This window comes from Archocentrus centrarchus, chromosome 19, assembly GCF_007364275.1.
Source record: "Archocentrus centrarchus isolate MPI-CPG fArcCen1 chromosome 19, fArcCen1, whole genome shotgun sequence".
Lineage (NCBI taxonomy): Eukaryota > Metazoa > Chordata > Actinopteri > Cichliformes > Cichlidae > Archocentrus > Archocentrus centrarchus.
Genome location: NC_044364.1, coordinates 8119960 through 8142690, shown reverse-complemented (window position 1 = coordinate 8142690; position 22731 = coordinate 8119960). Strand labels below are relative to the sequence as shown.

General features: G+C 40.9%; 1 protein-coding gene across 1 annotated transcript in view; it reads right to left on the bottom strand.

Moving 5' to 3' along the window:
• Positions 1–611: 611 nt before the first annotated feature.
• Positions 612–22731, bottom strand: part of shisa9a (shisa family member 9a) — a 46791-nt gene continuing 24671 nt past the window's right edge. Inside the window, exons 3-4 of the mRNA XM_030755681.1 lie at positions 10181–10372; positions 612–1949 (exon numbers count right to left, since the gene is read on the bottom strand). Of these exons, the coding sequence (XP_030611541.1) occupies positions 1027–1949; positions 10181–10372 (1115 nt within the window). The 3' untranslated portion in view covers positions 612–1026. The remainder of the gene's footprint in view (positions 1950–10180; positions 10373–22731) is intronic.

Genomic DNA, 22731 nt, shown 5'->3' with positions numbered 1-22731 from the left:
ATTTAATGTTGCAGAAACAATTAAAGTGAATGCACTGGCATCATTCATTAAAAACCCTTAGGGTCAGACCCTACTGTGTGGTAATTCTGTGTGAGAAAATGTGTCTGTATGTTTCTGAATGTGTGCATTTGCATGTGTATGCAATATGTGCACTGAGGAGCCTCTGCTAGCTGCACCATCGTGCAGATGCTTCGTCCCAACCTCCTTATCCCTCCTCTGGGTCAGCTGTCATCACGCAGATGAGATCAGAACAGAACAATACCAGTGCAACTGCCTCCATTCTCTGTGCTGGAGTCTCGTGGAAAAGAGCGACCTTCAGCTGCAGAGCTGAAGGTGTGTATGAACAGCCACAGTACAAAGCCCTCATGTCTGCGGTCCAAAGCCCAGGGCCCTCGTCGTGTGTGTCTGCTTTAAAGCCCTCAGGAGATTTGGGTGTGAATCATGAGGAAGCGTTATGTCTTCCAAACCATTCAATGCCTTGTTGGACAGATGAGCACACCTCATGTCATGAGGTTTATAGGTAAACTTGCTGAATTTCTCCTTACCCATGATGCTTCAGTACCTACAATTGATCCCTTATATTGCTTCTCAGGTTTGGTTTCTAAAACCAATCCATTTTATGATCAGAAGTTTTCCATCTGTGAGTAGCCGCACTGTAATTCTCAAACATTGTTTCATTACAGAGTAGATATTAGCTATGTGACAACACTCTAATATCACCGCAAGTGTAAAGACATCCCTGCTCTGTAGGCTCTTTGTGAGTATGGTTACAGATGCCACCTACTTGGGCGCCATCCTTTTGACAACAAAGGTCTTTTGAGAGATTTTATTCGTGAACTTTGCTTGTGAAACAAGGACCACTCGGACACAGTAGACCAACGACCCTCAACTTCTACGCACAAACACATGTGAAGATCTGCGTGTTTGAACATCCCAAGAGTTGGTACTGTATCTCCACTGAGAGACTGCTTGTGTCACCACTCCACATGCATCCTGTTCCTCTCTTTTTCTTCTTATCTTTCTCGCTCACACTGTCACCTCTGTCTTGCTGTTGGTCACAAAGTAGGGCTGTGTGGGGAGGAAGTGTTGGCTGTGGCTGTGGCCTCTGGTGCTGTGGAGCTGGTTCGGTTCCAGCACGGTACACTGAGGCCTTTTGTGCCCGTAGGTCTTCCTCCGGCCCACCGTCTCAGTCCCATCCCAGCCCCTCAGCCCTAGCCCCATCGCATGTGAAGAAGCAATTGTGTTGGAACTGTACGCCAATGGGCGGCCCATTGTAGCTGAGCCTGGGCCAATGACAGTCTCAGCAACCCTGGAGATGCCCAGGGATGTGCCACCTGGCATGGTCCCCGTCATGTGTGCCAGGGAGGTAGCCCCAAGTCCTGGTGGCTTGCTACTGTGGCTGTGAACATGAGTGTGAGAGATGTGAGAGCTGTGGATAGTGTGACCATGGCTGCCTTTGGGTTTCTGGCCGTTTGGCTTGTGTCCCACTCCTCCTCCACCGGCTATGTGCCGTTCTGTTGGCAGGGTTGATACAGAGGAGATGGTGGGCATCTCAGTGACATAAGTGGCCACTGGCTCTGGAGTCAGTGGACCCAAAGAAGTCATAGGAGTCATGGAGGTCATAGGGGTGAGTGAAGTCATTGGAGTCATAGAAGTCATTGGGGTGAGGGAGGTCATAGGTGTCATAGAGGTCATGGGTGTCATTGATATCATTGGCGTCATTGAAGTCATCGGGGTCATTGAAGTCATTGGGGTCATGACGGGGTTAATAGGGTTGGCGCTCATAGGGTTTGAAGCCATGGGGTTGTTAGTCATTGCAGGAGTTACTGAAGAAATGTTGCCCATGGAGGGTCTGGAGTTGCCCATGGGCTGGAGAGGAAGCCCGCCTTTGGCTGGCATCTCTACCATCAGCCGCCGCTTGTTGTACAGGTCTCCATTGTACTTGGCAGCTAAAGGAGAAGGAGAAAAAGAAAGAGGAGTCATGAAATATTAAGCGGACACAAATCAGCTAAAATCTTAAGTTAAATATTAAAATCTGCATAAACATGTGCTTTATTCAATTTGGCTGTTTACTGAACTGACAGAAACTTTCATATAGAGTGACTCTAAAAATAAGACTTTCACCAGTTTGCTGATCAGCTGTAAGCTAACACATGACCATGAGAGCACACAACACAGAAGCAGAAATTTGGATATTCCATCCCTTTTTACACCCACAATATAAGAAGGTCATATAACAAACCCCTATACTTTGTTAGTCAGCCTCACCTAACTGACCAAGCAGAGTGTCAGGACTATTGCTAACGCCTGCACGTAGAGGCCTGTGGTGCTGCCGGAGGAGTGAAATCAAAAGAAAAGCCTAGAATCGCTCCTCCAGCTCGCCTCTTCCTGCCTTCTAAAGCCAAGAAAACATCTCATTTCTGTGTGGTGGGAAGGAGTTCAATATGAGAAAGAAGGAAGACATTTTGGGAGAAAGTTGTGAGACTAATAAACATGCATGACACTGGTGATTGTTCTAACTTGGTGCAAGTTTCTTACAGGTTATGTCATAAAATAAAGGCAAGATTTAATGAGATTTTGTTGAATGCTCAGGTAGTGCATTTTTGAGAATGCCTTCAAAGTTTTAAACATGGGTTTTTTTGCATTCAGTATTTTTAGATCAGTCAAAAAAGTTGCAAAGAAATACCATAATGCATATATTGTAGTGGTTTTCCTACTTTTATGGCAGCATATCCCTTATTTATGTAAGTGTCTGTAAGTCCAAATGAGGGATGTACATGGCTGATTGACTAGGTGACTTAGATGACTGCACATTGCTGCCCCTACTAATTAACAGTAGAAATATTAGCTGATTTAAATAATTATTCTCGTGAAGCAATGCATTCGGTAAAATCTTAAATCTAAGTGACTGTGTCAAATTGCTTGCGAGGGGTAAAAAGTATGAACACAAGAGCGCACAAAATCCAGCATGTACCTGTTTCCTTATGTACAGACTCCTCTATCTGTTAGTGCATCTTCCGTATCTGTGTGTGTGCGTGCGCGCGTGTGTCTTCAGCCTTGGAGCAGTCAGCGTTAATGGTTCACATTTATTCCTCTCTCTGTCAGTCAGTGTCACCAAGCTACAGTCTCTCTTATCACTGCGAAATGTGACCTTTTTTTTTTTTTTTTGTCAGATTCACTTTCACAGTTGAATCATTACTCTTCAGTCCCTTGTTGCCGCTATGTCCTTGAAGATAAAGTTAACACACTCAGTGAGTTTGCTTTGCTGCTGTAACTATAAATCTAGTATATCGCTGTGCAAACGGTGAAGATAAATAAGTAACGCGGGCCTGTGAACGAATAGCGGGCGGAGGATGTTTGTAGGTAAGGGTGGGAGTGGAGGGAGAACACAGTCTCACCAGCCGAGTTGCTGTGAGACTGCCTCTGGGGGTCAAACTTGCTCAGGTGACAGGTGAATCAATCCGGCAGTATTCAGCTCGATGGTGCACGCATCCAGCGGTGTACGTGAGTGGAAACGGAAAACGCCGCTGTTACGCAGTATGGGCTCTGCATGAGAAAAGCAGTGTCCCACTGAGACTTGCACACATTATACACCAGGAAAAAACTGAGCACTGCTTCCTGAAGTCCCACAGTGCCACCAACATAAAACTTTATTAGGTTTAGACCAGTATGTCAATCTCCTTTTTGTTAGGCAATTAGGTTGTCTACTGCCAATTTGGTGGAGGGATTATTAGTTCCCGAAGTCTCCAAAACGTTTTAAAATTTCCAGTGGTTTACCCAAATTTGAAGACTCTTTTTTTTTTTAGCATTCACTATAAGTGGGTGGATTCTGCTGTCACAGTGCTGCCATCCTAAACAAAAAACATCCACTAGTCTGGGTTTTCTATCTTTGAGTTTTATTTTTTTCCACTCCAAAAACTCTTTGGAACTCTGCGATTATTTTAGACTTCTTCTACAAAATGACACCATGTTCCAGTACATAACTGAGATGCAATCAACACATGTGCTTTTTACTAGCTACTATCTCTGCCGTGGAGAAACAGTGATAACTCGCAAAGAGGCTAGGATTTGGTAATTGCAGTGCACGACTAAAGCTTCTAGAGATGGCAATGCAAATAGCGTGTGTATCGTTATAAAATCCTAGAGGTTATGAAATCTGAAATATCTCAACAAGGAATGGATGGATTTCAGTCCAATTTCATTTGTGATTTATTTGCGGCATCCAAAAGCTGACTTTGTCTTTAGTGATGCTATGAGGGTGACATCTGAGTAGCTTGAGAACCACTGGGTGGATACTGATGTCCTTGTGTCAGATGATTCCCTGACTTTCTTTATAGCACCACTACCAAGTCAAACCAAAAAGACTGACCATTTCCACCTATTGCCATGTACAGCAAATAATAGAAGATTAAATATCAGCGGTGATAAGTTTTTTTTTTTTTTTTTTTTAATCTTATGACCACAAAGGTAGTGCCTGTTTCACGGCTGCATGATCTCAGACACCTGTCTCCCCTGTTTGTTTCTGTTGTTTGTATTTCTCTTGGATGGGTGTTCTGGAATGCAAATTTTGTTGTATGTTTACATATAATGACAAATAAAGTCTTCTAATTATCATTATTATTAGATTCTATTAAATGTGTTCTGCATCACTATGGGTTAATGCCAGCATCTTGGCGTATAACTGACACGGATGTGTCTCACTTGTCCTCATTAAAGGGAATGTGCATGTGGAGAGCAGCTAAAATCAACTATCAACTCAAAAAAACCCCCAAAAAAACAAGAAAAAAGGACAGTATTTCTGCTGGTTTGATTCTAAATCAGAGCTTAAAGTGACTGTGTTTGCAGGGACAAAAGGGGGGAAAAAAAGAACAAATAGCAACTGTTATAACTTAACTGTTTTAGCTGTTCAGTTGATATCCATCCACTTATGTGCAAGTCAGAAAGAAATGATACAAAAAGTATAATAGTAAAACTAGCCCTAATTACTTAGGATTTACTGCACTTACTGCGCTTGGAAAACTGACTTATTAGCTGGCATGTAAGAACAATGAGAATCTTCTAAGATGCAGGGCATTCATTAACTACAGCAGAGCATTTGTACAATAGAAGTGGACCATAATTGGTCATTTGTACTTGGGCTGAGTTACAGGCCTGCACCCAGGGATCTTTCTTGGTTGGTTTTTGCCTCGTTTGCTGTTAGAACTCGATAAAGTGACCTTATATAGATGCGCAGAGGGACAATGGAGATGGCTATTGATTGACAGAAAAGTGTCTTCTCAACTGGAGTGTTGACCATTAAAATGGCAGAGGCAATTAAAGAACGGGAGGAAAGGCATTTAAAGGAATGCTGGGAAAACAGTGCATAAGGCTTGGTTCCATTTCTTACAGTGTCATCAGGCAGTGAAAACACCAGAGCATGTATCAGAGGAGAAGACAAAGCATTTTTATTTTCATTTGCTGTCATTTATTACCGATCTAGGGCCAGCTTCAAGTGGCCACTCTAGGTCCTACGGTATTTGGCACTTCTGCAGTGGTTTCAGCCTCTCAGGTTGCCACTTGCACACTTTCTTTTTGTCTCTATTATTCCCCCACATGCATTTTTCATAACTTGTGTGTCACATTCCCATCACTGAACTCTAGGTAATGGCAGTTTGCCTCCTGGAATCCCAGGTTCCTGTGTGTACAGGTTTCCAATCATTTCATAGGTGCCTCTTTGAATACCACATGTAAAATGGAAATCTGTCAGTCAACTGTGAGCCTGAGGGGAAGAGACCTCCGTTCAATTATAGAAATGGAATCAAATATGAGCCCCTATAAAGGAGGATCAAGATTAGCAGCCCAGTGATTCTTTAAGGAGCGATATGGAGCTTGATGAATTGAAGGTGGTGGTGGTGGGGGGGTTCAGAAGGGGTGAAGAGGAGATAATGGGAGGGGAAGACAAAAGAAGCAAAAAAAGCAAAGGTGAAGAAAAAATGCAGAGGGCAGGAGATGACTGATAAACGCATTGATATGAAAAAAAGGAAACAGAAGATGGGAAAATGGGAGCGGTGGGAGGGAAGAGGAAACGGAGGCTGCAGAGAGGGACTGGAGGAGGAGGAGGAGGAGGGTGTGGGCGAAGCAAACGAGCCAAGACATTAAAGGTTAGAAGACCAAACAGGAGGCTGAAAGATGGTGTAAGGGGAGTGGTGAGAGGAAGATGAGGCTCATGTTAGCTATAAAGAAGCAGAGATGAAAAAGCTAGTTTTAATATTCGCCATGCTCTTAAGGAAGGCAAGTAAAAAGAGCCTTGTAAAAACCCAAATAAAATTTTTAAAATGCTTATTGTTAATGAACCTCGTGAGTAGTTTTGCACATTTTATCACATTAACTTGAATTATGAGACTTCACATTACTTCCAGACATTTTGAGAGCCATGTACCGCAGCTTTTCATATTGATTTTATGGCCCACAGGCTGTCACTGCTTTCAGACCATGTCAGTACATTAAAAAGTCAACTTGCTGAGAGTTAATACTTCCTTTGAATAATAATCAGCCATAGAGATCATAAAATGTAGTACATTTTTGTTGAAGTTATAGTTGGGCACTTAAACAGGAATAAAGTGTGAAGCAGTTTCCTTGTACATGTCAACAATAAAACAGGATTACACACTGTAAATTTCACATCGTAAAGTCCCCCTGTGCTTGGATTTAGATTCTTGTTTACTTAGACTTGGTTTATGATTCATAACTTGATTCTTGACTCATTAAATAGAAAAGGCTAGTCACAGGCTCTTACTGCTCTTGGGGAGTTGGGAGATTGGTGCTTATACGAATTTACTGATTTGCTTGTCTTTTGCAAAACAAAAGTTGGTCTGTGCACACTGGAGTGTAAGTAAAGCAGTGTGTTCTGCTGTGGTGTCATCTTTCAAGCACTGGAAAACAACTGTTTCTGTTCCAACAGAAAAAGCGAGAAAAAATGATCCCCAACTGCTGCTAAATGTCCTTACAACTAACTGTGGGCAGAGTTATTTCCTTTGGCTGAGCAGAGCTGGCTGGAAGTTTTGTAAAGCGTGCCAGTGTGTGCTGGTCAGCCAGTCTTGTTTATTAGTGCTGGAGTTGTATTAGCCTTTGGGTGATGACATTTCATTTTGTAAAGCTAATTCTTAAGCTGCCAAATCCAAAATGCACCCAGATTCTTGCTTTCATTGAAGATGAACTACCAAAAAAACCCAGCATTGAGTTCTGCATTGTTTTTCTGTTAAAACATTGCATAATTGCCCCCTACCTTCTACAAGAAGTTTGATAAGAGAAGACTGATTTCACTGAAGGATGACTTTTGTGTCAGCCTTTTGTGTTCAGCAGTTAAAGTTCTGGAATGGATCCATCTATTTCTTAATTGCTTATCCTACTAGGGTCTCAGGAGAGTGGTAACCCATCTTAGATGAGAGTGGGTGCTGGTCACATAGACTTTACTCAATGCAGCAGCAAACTGTTCTTGAAGAGCTCAAGCCATTGGAAACAATGGGTATCAAAGCACAGTGATGCCAACAGACGCTTGCTGATGGTCATCAGCAACAATCAGGTAGGCTGCGTTGTTTAAACAATGCTCAACTGGTTCTAAGAGGCCAGAAGTGTGCCAAGAAAATTTCCCACCACCAAAGCAGACTTGATACAAGGCATGAATCCATACTTTCATGATATTTACACTAAATTCTGGCTCCACCATGCGAATGTTGCAGCAGAAATCAAAATGAATCAAACCAGGCCCATTTTTGTTGAGCCAGTGCTGTGTGTAGCCTTAGTTTCCTGTTTTTAGCTGCCAGGAGTGGCACCCAATGTGGTCTCCTTTTTTTTTTTGTTTGGAGGTTTGAAGTGTTATATATTCAGAGATGCTCTTCTGCATACACCTGTTGTAACAAGTGGTTATTTGAGTTACTGTTACCTTCCTATCAGCTCAAAGCAGTCTGACCTCTGAAATCGATAAGACATTTTTGCCCAGGGAACTGCCACTCACTGCATATTTTCTCTTTTCTGGACCTTTCTCTGTAAACTCTAGAGATGGTTGTGTGGGAAAATCCCAGCAGATCAGCAGTTGCTTAACTACTCAATCCAGCCTGTCTGGTAGGAACGATTTTTAATGCACAAAACAAAATCCAACATTTCTTTTTTACAACACTGATGTTTGGTTTTTGGTCATCTTGTTACATTGGATTTGCAGAATATCGATATAGGCTGAATGTTTTTAAACTAAATTTTGACACTTATTTTCAATATTTCAAAGAAAAATGTTTGAAAACATTATTTAAATGTAGAGCAATCAATGTATGGAGTATATTTGCAGTTTGTAAGCTTATAGTATGAATTTCAATAACTCTGCTAGAATTTTCTTGCACCTATTATCCATCAACCTGCCTCATCTTTTTTCCCAACAGATAAAGATTTCATTCATTTCCCAGAATGCCGCCCACAATCCCCAGAGCATGTGTTGCATCCATCTGTTGGGTTTATGTGCAGTAAGATGAAGGGAAAACTTTTTGAGAAACGGCGGGTTTGTATCCTGTACTCAAATTGTGGCACAATTTATGGCTGAAATGTACTGATGTGTTGAAATTGGCTTGTTAGATGGATTTTTTTCCTCCTTGTTGAATATCGGCACGAAATGTTAAGCCAAGAAAGAATCCCTTTGTTCTTTGATTCCCTGAGACTAACACCAAGATGTTTTCTGCTGGCATTTTAGATAACTGAACAATTTACTGCAATCAAACACATCTGTGGCTGTGCTGAAAATATCTAGACATCCTCTGATGTCTATATTTGTCCACTTCTCTGGGAATTATAAAAATAAACCACCAAACAATAAAGTTGTCGAGTTCAGGACTCGAAATGCAGTGTACCATTTTCACTCATGTTCTTTTATGAAGTTATCTTTTAAGCTCAAATATGATGTGTTCATTATCGCTTGTAATTCAGCGCTCATTCAGCTGTTCCTGCGTTGTCAGTTTTGCTGGTAGTTACATATACTGCTATCGCTATCTTCTTGCTTCTGGGGGCACAAAGTATTACTCAGCATAAACAAGTATGATAATCTATTACTGTAACATGTCTGGAGATGAGTCAGGGCCACGGTAGTGCAGGGAATACCACACACAATACAGAATGCATTTCTGTTGTTTACATTTGTCATCACAGTCAGTTTTACTTTGTGCTGCTAGACATGCTGGACAGAAACAAGATCTGTATGGTCATTTTTCAGAAAAAAAGAGAGCAAATGCAGACAAATAGCATCGTGTAGCTGTTTACACAGACATCTAGATGCATTTGTAGATTGTATCTGTCGTGAGTGGGCTGAATTCTGAATCGAGCGAAGGCAGAGTACCTGTCTAGTATAAACAAGCTGACAAATAAACGCTGGAAACATTTGCATGTCGGTCTCAAATGAATTCAGGTTATGAAATAGCAGTGCGACTGCCAAAGAACGTATGGTGATGAGGGAACTTAAGATCAGCTGCTGTAGCTACTGATTCACTGAATTTGGTGGCCTGTATTAAAGTATATTTATTGTGATATAAAATATGAAATGCTGATATAGAAGAAAGTCAGCTTAAAGGGAGAGGGAAGGAAGCTTGACCATGAGGGGCTGTCCCAAAGCCTACTATAAGGATTATTTTGAACTGTGAATTTGAACTGTGAGGATGTTCTTCTCTAGTAGAGTCCAAGAATGAATATGTGGAATTCAAAACGACCATATTAATTCCCCTTTAAGCAGTGAAAAAACATAGTTTTTGTCTTACAACACATCCAAGTCTTTGATGCAGTCAAAAAATCCTGTCAGTTATGTGTGCAGCCCTGCTATTGTTTAGTAAAAGCCTTCCAGAGAAAACAACTCCTACCATTTGTGCTTGTGTTTTGGGGGTCTAAAAAAAATTCAGCAAACTATACTAAAAAAAACTAAACGAGTCATTTATAAGAGCTAAAGTTTTCCTTTTCGTCAAGATTCACTGCCAAGTCAGGATGAATCATGGTGACTCCACAACAGGGATGGGGCCAACCTGAAGTTTCACTGTGAGGATGTTGCACCTCCAAACACTGCTATAGTCAAAACAGTTACCAACATCAAGTACACTGTCTATCTCAAACTGTAAAAATATTCTCCTTTATCTAAGCCTGCCCTAAGAAATAAGAAAACTTGGCAGTCACTCACCTACAGCCTTCAGGGAGGCATACTTGTTGAGATCCTTGTTCTGCTGCTGTTGCTGCTGCTGCTGCTGTTGTTGCTGGTGCTGCTGCTGCTGCTGCTGTTCATAGATGTGAGACAGCTGGCCGAGGGCAGGGTAAGGGTGCTGCTGGCCCATGTTTGAAACCGGTCCCAAGTTGTTGTTAATCTGGCCACCCTCTGTGGACAAGGACATGTGACAACACAAGGTTACAACAACATTTAAAGCTCCAGCCTTACTGGAGGCTAACCAGCACCGGAGGAGAACTTGCTGGTTAAATGCTTTGCGAAAGGGCAGCTTGACTGGAAGAACTCTTATTCACATTTCTCAGCATCTACTTACATAACCTACTCTTATAAATGTATGATTTGCTGTCTCAGATATTCTGTGCTTCACAGTGACTTGTTCTCAGCTGCACAATCGAATACACAGTCCAGCATGTACATACAGACATTCGTTCCTCTTGGGATTTTACCGGTAAGTTTACATGACATGCTCTTACATTTATGTCACTGTTAGTGCTGAAATGGTCCTGGAATACTGAGAAGTACCTAATACTGAGAATTTCTTTTCACCTCTGATTAATCAGCCTAAAATTGTAGGTTGGACAGTGCTAGTTCTGTCTAAGGTGCTTTATGTAGCTACACATCCTAAATCTCAGTTTTCAGGTACTGTGTAAAGATCTGCCAGTCACTGAATTGTGCCCTTAATAAGTGCTTTGTCTAGACTGTAGGGTTGAAATTTTTTCAGTAAGTGTAAAATTACTTCAAGGGAATATATCAACCTTTCATCAGTACTATCAGACTTTTTCACAATTAAAAAAATTTAAAAAGGCTTTTCTATTTCTTATCTGCATATTTGGAGCGACATATTTTAGTTACAAAACACTTCAGCTAAACATCTGACTATCTTTCAAATGCCAGCCATGCAGAATCATTTGATCATGTGTTTTTTTTGGCATATTCTCTAAAGCACTGTTTTTTTTCCTTGTGACTGCTGAGTAACAGCGAAGTCTCCCATGTAGACATCACACTGTGCTGTGTAGGAAATTTAAGAAATAGGCTAATTGCTCTTGATCAGAACTTTGCATATTCAATACAGCCATACATTCCATACATTTTTTAAATCTCCTTTGCTTGTAGAAAAATTAATGGCAAAGTCAGAATACGGTTTCACTCTGTTTTTAATAGGTTTATATGCTTTATTGTTCTAAAAACATATTTTTTACATATGCTGTACATTGCTGCTCTACCCCTTCTCACCCAATGTCTGAAATTCTCCACTTTATCGCCTGCTTGCTGTGCATAGTATCAAACTGTGGCAAAAGCAATCAGAAGGAGGTTTTCAGTGCAGCATTGTATACCTCTTTTCCCTAGCAACTGGTGGTTACCAAGCGGTTGCCAACCAGTCTCAACGCCTGTGTGACCAGGGCCTAAGTCTAAGTCTTACTAGATTTCTGAGTGATTATCCTACATGTAAATTAGCTGAAATGAAGGCACAACCACCGTGTTTTGAAAGCAGTATACATCTTCTTACTATAATGATCGTAGCGTATATATGCCTGCACGTACCCGATCTCCCCCTTAACGGCTCAGCCAATCTGAACAAAACTTTGCATGAACAGCAGTTATTCACATTGATATACAATCTTGATCAAAATCTTAAGACCAGTTAAAAAAATTGCAAGAATTTGCATTTTGCACTAATGGATCTTAAGAAGGTTCTAAGTAGAGCTTCACAATGCTAAAAGAAGAAATCGGTGCAAGAGACAAGAACCTTTGAGCAGGGAATTTTCTGAAAACTGCATTTAAATTCAAACATGATTTTTTCAGCTGATCAAAAGTTTAAGACCAGAGCCTTTAAAAGCCAAAACCTGTGAAAAAATTGGGATTCCATGTCATTTTCTGTCAAGTCTTTACACTGTCAAGACCTCCTGATGGCAAAAGCAAAAAAGCTCACTGACTTTGAACGTGGTAGGATTGTTGAGCTACGTAAGCAAGGCCTCTCACAACATGCCATCGCTGCTGAGGTTGGACGCAGTAAGACAGTCATTTTGCATTTTTTTAAATGATCCTAAGCGTTATGGAACAAAAAAGTCCAGTGGTAGACCCAAAAAAATTTCACCAGCGCTGAGCCGCAGGATGCGATTGGCTGCCCGTCAAGACACAGGACGATCCTCTACCCAAATTAAGGCCATTACTGGTGCTGAGTGTAAATGCAGTTTTCACTAAATTCCCTGCTCAAAAGTTTTTGTCTCTTGCGCCGATTTCTTCTTTTAGCATTGTGAAGCTCTACTTAGAACCTTCTTAAGATCCAGTAGTGCAAAATGCAAATTCTTGCAATCGTTTAACTGGTCAGGAGAGTATTTTTAAAAAGAGATTTATTACAAATCCCAATTCTTTTGATTTTTGTATATATTACGTTAATTTCGTCATCCCCCTGTGAATGCAATGTTACGTTTTCCGTTTGCATTTCTTACACGTGCCATGTTCAACGTACATCACCTGTAAGTAACTTAACGGTCACCAAAATTTGTATCCATGATGGAATTTTTGTTCAAGTCGTCACTAAATATCGAATGAAGGCATGGAAAATGCGCCACAGGCCTGGCCTAATTAGTTTAGTGGGCTGCTTTTGTGTTAGTATTTTATGCTAGTTCCTTTGTGTGACAACAGAAACAGAAAAACAGACGGGACTAGCTGTGTAATAAAATACAGTATATGAATAAACAGACCTTTGCCATGCTAAACCTAAACACAGAAATTTTCATAATGCTTTAGGGATATCAAAATAAAGGTAAAACAATGTCTCTTCAGCTTCTCCACTGATGTAAGCATGAACCTTAATGTATACTTTTGCAGCCAACAGAACGACATTTGTTGTCCTTTGCTCATAACTGAGACATTTTAGAGTTCGAGTTAGCAGAAGCGGGTCTGGCTAGGGAATAGCGGCAGACTGTGAAGCAGCTGGATGCATCTGGATTTAGACGTGGCAGTTGCTCATTGTTAGTTTGAGGATGTGCCAAACATTAAACATTAAGCAGGCATTTTGTCAGTTTGTTACACTATAATGTACACAAGTTATGGCAGAAAAAGGCGTAGCACTCTAAAACACAGGAAGAAGCTTATTAAATATAATAGGTGTAATTTAAAATAGTTTGTGAAAGGCATATTAGCTCAATTACACATTATTTGAAGCTTTTTAAATTTCAACCATTTATCCATTATTTTCAGTGAACTACATATGTACTATTTTTAGGTAGCTAAATGAGACATTCATCCATTACCGTTAATTAAGCTCAATTTAACAATTTTTCCGATTACTTTCAGCTAAGTGTGTGTAAAAACTCATCAGCCTCTTCATAAATCCTGTGGCAACTCTATAACAACCTTTTTTTAAAATATATTTTTAGCACTTCTTCTCACTAATGCTATATTGTATGGTAGTATGTAACTGTATTTATTTATTTATTTATTGCTTAATGCTTATGGTGTAGGAAGTAGCAGATGTCTTATATTAATTACAGTATTGCAAAATTGGCTAACTGTAATGTCTTCCTCTAATTAAATAAGTGATAATTAGATTTCAAAAGATGTGCAGTGGGTTGAGAAATGGGCAACTGCTCTAGCAGAGCTGCAGAGTCTGACTTTAAACTGCAGCCGAATGTTAAAACATAATGTGGGAATTGTTCTCTCGCCGCACTGAGCCTGACAGATAATTGCAAATTCCTGTTACTGAAGTCGAAGGTATACTTACTAAGTGAATACATTCTCTTAAAAGCCCCATTGCTGTCACTTGATAATTTGAGAAGGAAGAAAACGTTAAGAGACAGAGAGCAAGAGTAAGGAATTAGAGAGTGAAAAAGTAAAATGCAGAAAATGGAGAGGATGCATGGGGAGAAAAGAGAGAAAAAGTTTCAAATGATGATGACAGAGCTATAAGGGGGGTGTGGGAATATCAAAAGAAGTTAGATAAAAATCATTAAGGTAAAAAAATACAATACAAAGAGACAAGTTAAAGTTAGATATTCCCGAGTAATCTCAACCAGGGTCTTGGCTGTCCCCCCTCTCCCTTTTCTTTTAGCACTTCTTAAAGGTGCTCATACAGATGGCCTCGTGTTTCTACACAGCAAACAGAGGTGGGGATGACTGTGAAGCCGCAACCCGACAACATTGATTTCCTCCAGTTGTTTTCTCCCTGTTTCATCTCAGAGTTGAAAGGTGGTGTCAAGTCATGAGGTGCGCTCAAAGACCTTAAACCTGCACAGCTCAACTGTCAAGGCAAAGCAAGTTAGCTTTAACAGACATTGTGAATGACAAGGTACGGGGAGAGTGGAGACAATTAAAAAGAGCATCAAAGTGAGAGCTTGTAGAAAAAAAGAATAAGACACGAGATTCCCTGATGTGATGAAGTGTCCCATGGTGTAGTGTGAAATTAAAAGGACCCATATGATCTTAGTTTGGATAGATAACAGTGGCCTGGAAAATGCAAGTTGAGTCATTATCTGAGAATTGTATTAGGCTCGCCAAATACACAGATGATGGCCTTGTCGGTTAAATACTTTGGGATTTACTGTAAGGTTTTGGCAACGCTGGTTCACTTAAGGCGACATGACTTTCATTGCATAAAGCGAGACTGTGGGGGGTTGGGTAAAAACTGAGGAAGAGCAGAAGAGAGACAACCATGACTAAGGAAGAAACAGGACCGAAGACACTGAATTATGATCCTGAAGCTCTCTCTCCCTCTCAAGATAAAAGCTGGTATGCTGTTTTATTTTTCATGTGAGGCCAAATGGCTGGCATGAGGTCACCAATTTTCTCATTTCATAATGGATTTTGTCTGGCTGAGGAGCACATTTGTAAAATTCAATATCCCATCAAAGCACAGGTGCACCTCCCTCTTTTCAGACACTCTGCCATGAGCTCATTCACTACAAATCCATGGACAGTCATGCACAGGACTCCACTGAATTTTAAAACCACAGCTACCAAATAATAAATAAATGAATAAAAAAAGAAAACAAGAACAGGGAAACTAAATCACACACTATTAAAGTGTGATTGCATCTAATTGGTTTGATTGGTTTCTCTGTATTATTGTAGGGTCTTTACCCACAATACAAAGCGCCTTGAGGCGACAGTTTGTTGTGATTTGGCGCTATATAAATAAAATTGAATTGAATTGAATTGAATTGAATTGAATTGAATTGAATTTAGTTCAATTCAATTTTATTTATATACTGCCATTTAACAAAGGTTGCTTCAAATGACTTTATATTAGAAGCTAAAGACCTTACAATATTACAGAGAGAACCCCAGCCCCAACCCTATTAGCAAGCACTTAGCAACAGTGGGGAAGAAGAACTCCCTTTTAACAGGAAACAGACCCAGATTAGGAAGATGCAGCCTATCACCACAGCCAGGGGGATCAGAAGAAAGAGAAGATGAAAAAGGAGAGCACACAGAACAGATCCATCCATTTTCTTCCACTTATCCAGGACCAGGTCGTGGGGGCGGCAGCCTAATGAAAGCCGGAGGCTCTGCATCCCATTCTACTTTTGGAAATTGAAGGAACCGCAAGTAAGCCTGCAGTCTGAGAGGAAAGTGGGCTAATAGTGACATGGTGTGGCATTATGAGGTCTTTAAGGTATGATTTCAAAGGTAACTCCAAATTCTGCTCCCATGAATTGATCTTCCTTCAGCAGTCTGTGGGATTAATCTAAGGAAGGAACTGGTCCTCTTATGAATAGACACTTTAAATTTACACACACATATGATTAATTACTTTTAATTTGAATTACACTGTGGCAGCAACAAGACTGTCATTTAACACCATATTTCTTTATAGTTATTCTTGCTGAAGTAATTATTAATAATTCCTATTTGGTGTGTACAAACTAAATGAGTGACAACAGGATTACCTTGACACTGAAGAGCTCTTTAAAACAGGAGGATTCTCTAGCATTCCCAGTTCCATCCTATAAAGTCTTTTATGAGAAATTAAAACTGTCTCAAAACTAGGCTCAGGGAAGGAAGCTTGCATCAGGATTTCATCATTATGACTGTTTACTTACAGGAAAATATTTACTTTTACAGGGAGCCACATTGCATTATTTAAGTAAATGAATAAATAAATCTATTATACAATGTTACTAACATAGATCCCATTATTCTACTTGCCTGCTTTACTGTGAACCAGGATTCATCACAATAAAACCCTCTCATCCCTGAGTTATGATCTCACACAGGCATCTCAGAGTGAAAACAAACAAGGCACCCAGGTGACATCATCACACTGCAAACCCATTCACCAGGATGACTGACAGCTGTCACCAGGATGTCTGTCAGGATGATAAAAGGGATGCAGTGGGAGTCTGTTGGTGTGCTCACAGTGCTTCACCAAGCTGAACCAAAGCAAACTGATTCTCAGAGGTCACGACAGACTTTTACTGCCACTGACAGCCAGCTCCCCCCCCCCCCCCTGCAGCTCAGAGGTTTACCAAATGCTACAGCAACCAAAACATACAAAGAACTTACAATAAATTTGGATACAGTTGCGCATCAATAGTGTAAATTAAGAAAAATCTCACAGTATTTTTACTGAACCAATTCGCAGCTTGCACAGAAAATTAAGTGAGTCTTAAAAACGATAGATATATGAAAAAAATAAAGGAGTCTGATGAGGGAAATTGCTCTGTACTTTTACACTGGGAAATTAATTATTTTGCAATTAGCAGTCAATGTCATGACGTAAAGAAAAAAAAATCAAACCCTCCTTGGTGTTTGAAGTAGCCAATTTGGATACTAATGAAAGTATTTATTATTTAGGACATAATCCTGTATGGGGATGTAATCCTCTCAGAAGGCTTGTAACTCTAGTAGCAAAAACAGAAAACATATGCCTCCCTATTAATTTCACTGCTGTTCTGTTGTAGGCAGCTCACTGTTGACCAAAAAAATAGGCAAGAACACAGACTTACTGGTGCCATGTGCTGCTATCCTGTATGTGTGAGGAAGAAAGAGAAATTTATCTTTCTGTATAATAACTATGTAAGAAATCACATGATAACAAGTAAAGGTATTCAATAAAAGGATGCCCTGGAACTATGAATCACATTCAGTGTTTGCTGCTTTCCTTGTAACCTTTTCTAAATTAAATTTGGAATATTTTATGCTGAGGTTTTCCTTCAGATTACCCCCTTTATAGATAAATGTGGTGCCAATAAAAGCCTGCTTTCTGCCAGTGTGTGTGTGTGTGAAGGTGAATTTAGTTTCACTTTGAGGATTAAACCAGACGTGATGTCTGGCATGCTATTATCTCTGTTATTTCGCCATGATTAGCTGTATTTAACGAAAACGGGGCTTTTCTTAGCCTTAAGCAAGTCATTTTGAAGCCTATAGCCAAGTGGCAATCACCAACACCAAAGAGCCACAAACAGTTCCTCAAATGGCCTTGAGGTTAGCTTAATCTAAGCTAGCCTGGTACAAAAATGATCTCTAATGTCATAACAATTGTACAGAGGGTGTTGGTTTTTTTTGTTTTTTGTTTTTTATAACTCACCCATTTGGGTTTTAAGGCTTAACGATAGAGCTGTGCTTTCTCTCCCACTAATTCAAGTCACTAAGCTGGAAGTCTCTACCATGTTTGTGGTGCCTTTGGAAGCATCTTTAATGGAGTTATCTGCCCAATTAGTTTGTGCTTCACTTTTGTTGAGTAAATATTACTTAATTGTTATTATTTAGTATTTAATTAGGCTGACACTTAGCACTAATTAGCAGGTATCTGTGCCACTGTTTTGTGCACTGTATTGTCCATTTATGGTTGCAGCTTGTTAACCAAGTTTATTAGAGGTAGCAGATGACCTAGCACTCTACCCTGTGGCTCAGAAGAAAAACACACACACACACACACACACACACACACACACACACACACACACACACACACACACACACACACACACACACACACACAATCACACCTGTCAGCAGCCAAAAGGCTTCAAAATGTAATTTCCAGAAACCAGTGGGTGATGTCACTACATGTGATGTGGCTACATCCATCTTTCATATACAGCCTTTCATATACGGAAAATAAGTAAAAAGCACATTAGAACAAAACTTAAAAAAAAAGAAAAGATATGTTTCTAGGACCCAACTCAGCACATGCCTCTAGGCTAAAAGTTAGGTAGGTTTATGCCTTCTCCGCTCCACCTGCCTCCTTTTTGCCATTCTGAACTGAAAATACATGAATGTTTACACAGGTAAGAAACAAATGTTAGGAAACAAAAAACCAATATGATCAGTTGGAAGACTTGCTGGGATTAGTACAGAGGCTTGAGAAAGTTCGCTGCAAGCTGTGTTCAGTCAATGTTGTACCAGGTTTGAGGAACAGTGCAGAAATTCTTATGAAAGAACTGTTGATGCAGGAAGCCCATGGTGCTGACTTATAATTGAATCCAACAGGTAGCCTGCATTGTTTCCACTGGCAGGTGTTCCATATCACAGCCAGTTGTTGTATAGGTCAGTTCTTATGATTTTCCTCAGACCTCTGAGTGTTTGACAAGACGGATGTCTGGCTGTGCAAGATTACAGACCAATATGAAATATTTATCACTTCCAGGTCTGTCATTTTTCTTCTTACAACACTGGCTGTTTGCACATGTATACTGTAAGAATGTCTGTAAATTAGCTTAAGGCTCAATCGCTGCTATGTTACATCAATCACTGACAGTCAGAAAGGGATTTTATTTATAGGAAGGTGTCACAGAGGACTGCTTAAGCACTTGCGAGAGGAAGCTGGTGCATTTGGTTTGAAATATACTGTTTGAGCCTGTTAATTTTTGCATTAAAGAAGTAGACATTTACATGAATTTACACTGCAGGGCAAAGGCACAGGACTGTCAGGATTACAGTGAGTGTGACTGCGCTGATGAGACAGCATGTGGATGATGAGCTTATGACCACCAGGTAGCAGACAGTGCAGTCAGCAATGCACAACATGAGCGTGCACTACATAACGCAGCTGAGGCAGAGACACAGAGCGATTTCAAAGCTGCGTTTTGGCTCCCTCGCGGGAAGCCAGACATCCAGCATGGAGCTGTGAGGCAATCCTCCCGAGGGCACAAACGGTATCTGTGCTTTCCCAGACAAGAATGTATTCTTTTCTTCTACACATTGAAGGAGGGGAAATAGAGTAGACACATTGGGTTGTGTCCCTTGATGTGTGCTGTACAGTTGGGCATGCGCATGTGTGCAAGAGCAAAGGAAGAATAAAAAACATGATAAAGACAGACATAGATATCAACAGAGAGCCAGAGCACATGTATGTAGGAGTGCTTCTATCTCATGCTTGGCCTGGCTCCATTGCTACTGGCTGTACAGTGTAATTTCACTGCCTGTTTGATTCGGCGCTGAAAATTGTAAGCAGCTGACTCATCTATTATTCCCTCTTTCTCCTCACTCTGCAAGTGGATAAACCCTCTTCTTTTCTTCAGCTGTAGCCCTGCTTCTCTGTCATTACTCATCTTTCTCCATCTCTCGCTTCCTCTCTCTTGTCATGGCAACAGCATTCTCTCGTGTAGTATTTGCTCTACAGCACACGCCGAGTTCGCATTGTCCCGCAGTCACCCGCGCCCACATATCAACAGGCAGGCCGGCTGTACTGTACTGAAAAAGTCATTGTTATGCAACCTATGTTATGCTGCCTGCTGCTCTGTTGGTCTGTCTGTTCATCTCTCTCTGCTGATTCTTCACGTTGTCTGTTTGCGTCCTCTGAGTTTGTTCTAGGTCACATCCTAGTAGCTCTGTCAGGCATTGTCAAAAAAGCAGATTTTATTGAAAGACCTGCTCCAGTTTGGCAAACAGTCAATTTTATGATTCATCGCAGGATAAAGCACTTTGAATGTTGACAGAAAAGTCTGCACCGACAGTGAAAACCTGTGTAAATAAAGCCCGAAAATGAAAGATGAGACATGTGCAGTTATCCGAAGCTGCTGCCTGCATTGTTTTGTGAAACCGAGACTGACTATAAACAACTCTGTGATATTAGCTCAGAATGTGACATGAGACTGATGTGAAAATTGTGCCATATTCTTCATGAGACTGCAAATAAGCATGAACTAAAAAGTCTTCTTCATTATTTAGTATGAGTTCTTGCCTTGTCAGAGATCATTCACCCAGTGTGCGCACACATCCTCGTGTTTGAGTGGGAGTGTGTGGGGTCCTCTCTGTTTCTCTGCATATGCATATTTAGTCACACTGAAAATGGTAAGCAGGTTATGTGTGAGACTGTGTGAGGCGGGAGTCGAGAGCCTCCGCTTTATTTGCCCTGCTGTCTGTTTACAGCACATAAGAAGCTGCATCTGTCTTGACCTCATCCCTTCGGCCCGTATCTCTCGCCTGCAGCATGGAGGACAGTGAGGATCACAGAACAAGCAGGGGCCTCTCTATGCGACCGCTGAGCTCATGGGAATTTCGCTGGAAGCGGGCTGTAAAATCCCCTTTGAATGGTGGGCGGTAAGGTGAGGGAGTTCACATAAGGGCTTGAGCAAGGGAGTTTTTTGCACCTGAGGTGAATGGGTCAGGCCCGTGTGATTGGTGGTCACAGGAGAGGAAATTCATCAGATGCTTGCAATATACTGTATAAACATTAAAGTTTGCTAGAAGAGACAGACAGCTAGAGAAGAACAGATGTCCGAGGCTCCATGGGTCTTGCTACCTGCTGGCGCTGTCAGCAGTGGGAGGCAAGTTTGATGTGTAAGGGCCAGAAAGCTCAGAAAGAAACTATTTGACACTGATGCTTAGACTTGCATGGCTGCCAGAGCCAAGCCAACAGCATACAGGTTTAGAGGTGCTTCAAAAGTCAAGGAGTAGCCTTTCCCAAAAATCTAGAGGTATTTCAGGGGTAATTCATACAGTATATGCACAAAAGCAGGTTTTTGGGAGGATAACAGCACATTATAAAAAGCTGAGTATGAGCTAGATGGCATGGAGCAGAGCTAAGAAGAATTTTTGAACATTTGCAAAGTGGTCTGAAGGTATTTAGGGTCAGATAAATCACCTGCCCATCCCCCAACAACATTCAGATGGTGTAGTTACTGCTCCTCTGTGCCATCTTTTCCAGGTTTTTTTTCAACTTTCTGCTGACTCGCTGTTCAAAGAGGTGCTGGGCCACCTACACATTACACCTACAGGAGCTGTTCAGCCACAGAAACCCACGCCATGAAGACTGCAGCACACAGTTTGTGTGCTGATGTTAATGCCAGAGGAGGTCAGCAGTGTTGGTGAATTTTACACACTGTGCACCTCAATACTCAGTGACTTTATACACCAGGCATATCCAACTGAAAACACCTGAATTCAAAGGTCAAGAGGTGTGGCCTGATACTTTTGTCCATACAATGTATGGTCACTCCTGATGGTGACCAATGGGTGATGCCACTGCTACATCTGTCATGTTAAATTGCAAAAAGAACACATAAAAAGTGACATAAAATAATGAAAACTACAAAACTACAAAAGGAATGGATAAGTGATTGAAATGCACAAATTTGCTTTAGAAAGAAAGCTTACAACTAAACAGTCAGTTCATTTTAATCAAAAATCATGCCATGATTTCCACTTTATATACTGAGGATTTAATTCAGCTTCAACCTTTTCAAATGAACACATTTGGACATTGTGCAGTTGTATGCTGAAGGGTTACTTGGGATTTAGAACTTCACTTTAGATTTCAGGACTCCGAAACCCTGTTGCAACAGGATAAAAGAGTCTACAGTAAAGGCATCAGCAGTCATTTATTTGCCCAGAAACAGTGCCTTTAGGACTTGGGCGTGCATTGTCATGAATAATATATATCATGTAGCTTTGCCTGAAGGCTGCTGTACAAAATTTCAGTTGCACAAACGCTCCTCAGTCTGCTCGCAAGCAACGTGTCAGACCTCAGCCTTATATATGGCCTTGTTTTCCAAACATTGTTCATCTCATTATCATCACCATATGCTGCTAGCTTTGTCTTTGTTCATTAGAGCATCAGTACACTCCTATTTAGGAAGAGATGGTGAGCAGAGCACAGGGAGGGGGCACAACAGAGACAGTGTTGTTAAATCCTTACGAGATCCAGAGAAATATGCAACCAATTTCATCCAAAGCTGAGCGCACACCTCTGAGTAATTCCCGTGAGAAGTGACCATTAAACAGATAAGAGTGTGATGCAGAGAAACACTATTATTAAAAAGTCTGTCATGGGAAATGGTGGAGGGAAATGATAGCAGAGGGAATAGCTTATCTACCCTAATTGTTCCTCCCTGAGCCTTTGAAAGCACAATGACTTCCACTGCACCGTTTTATGATTAGAGCTTTCCGTCATACCTTCCTTATTTTGAAGAGCTATCGATTTCTATTGTTCCTTTTCTCTCTGCCTCTCTTCTGTTGGCGGAACATTTGCAGTAAGATTCAGCCACTGCCTGCCTATTGTATCATCAAAGCACAATGCATTGACTGCAGTCTCACGGGACATTGTTTACAGAAAGTCACTG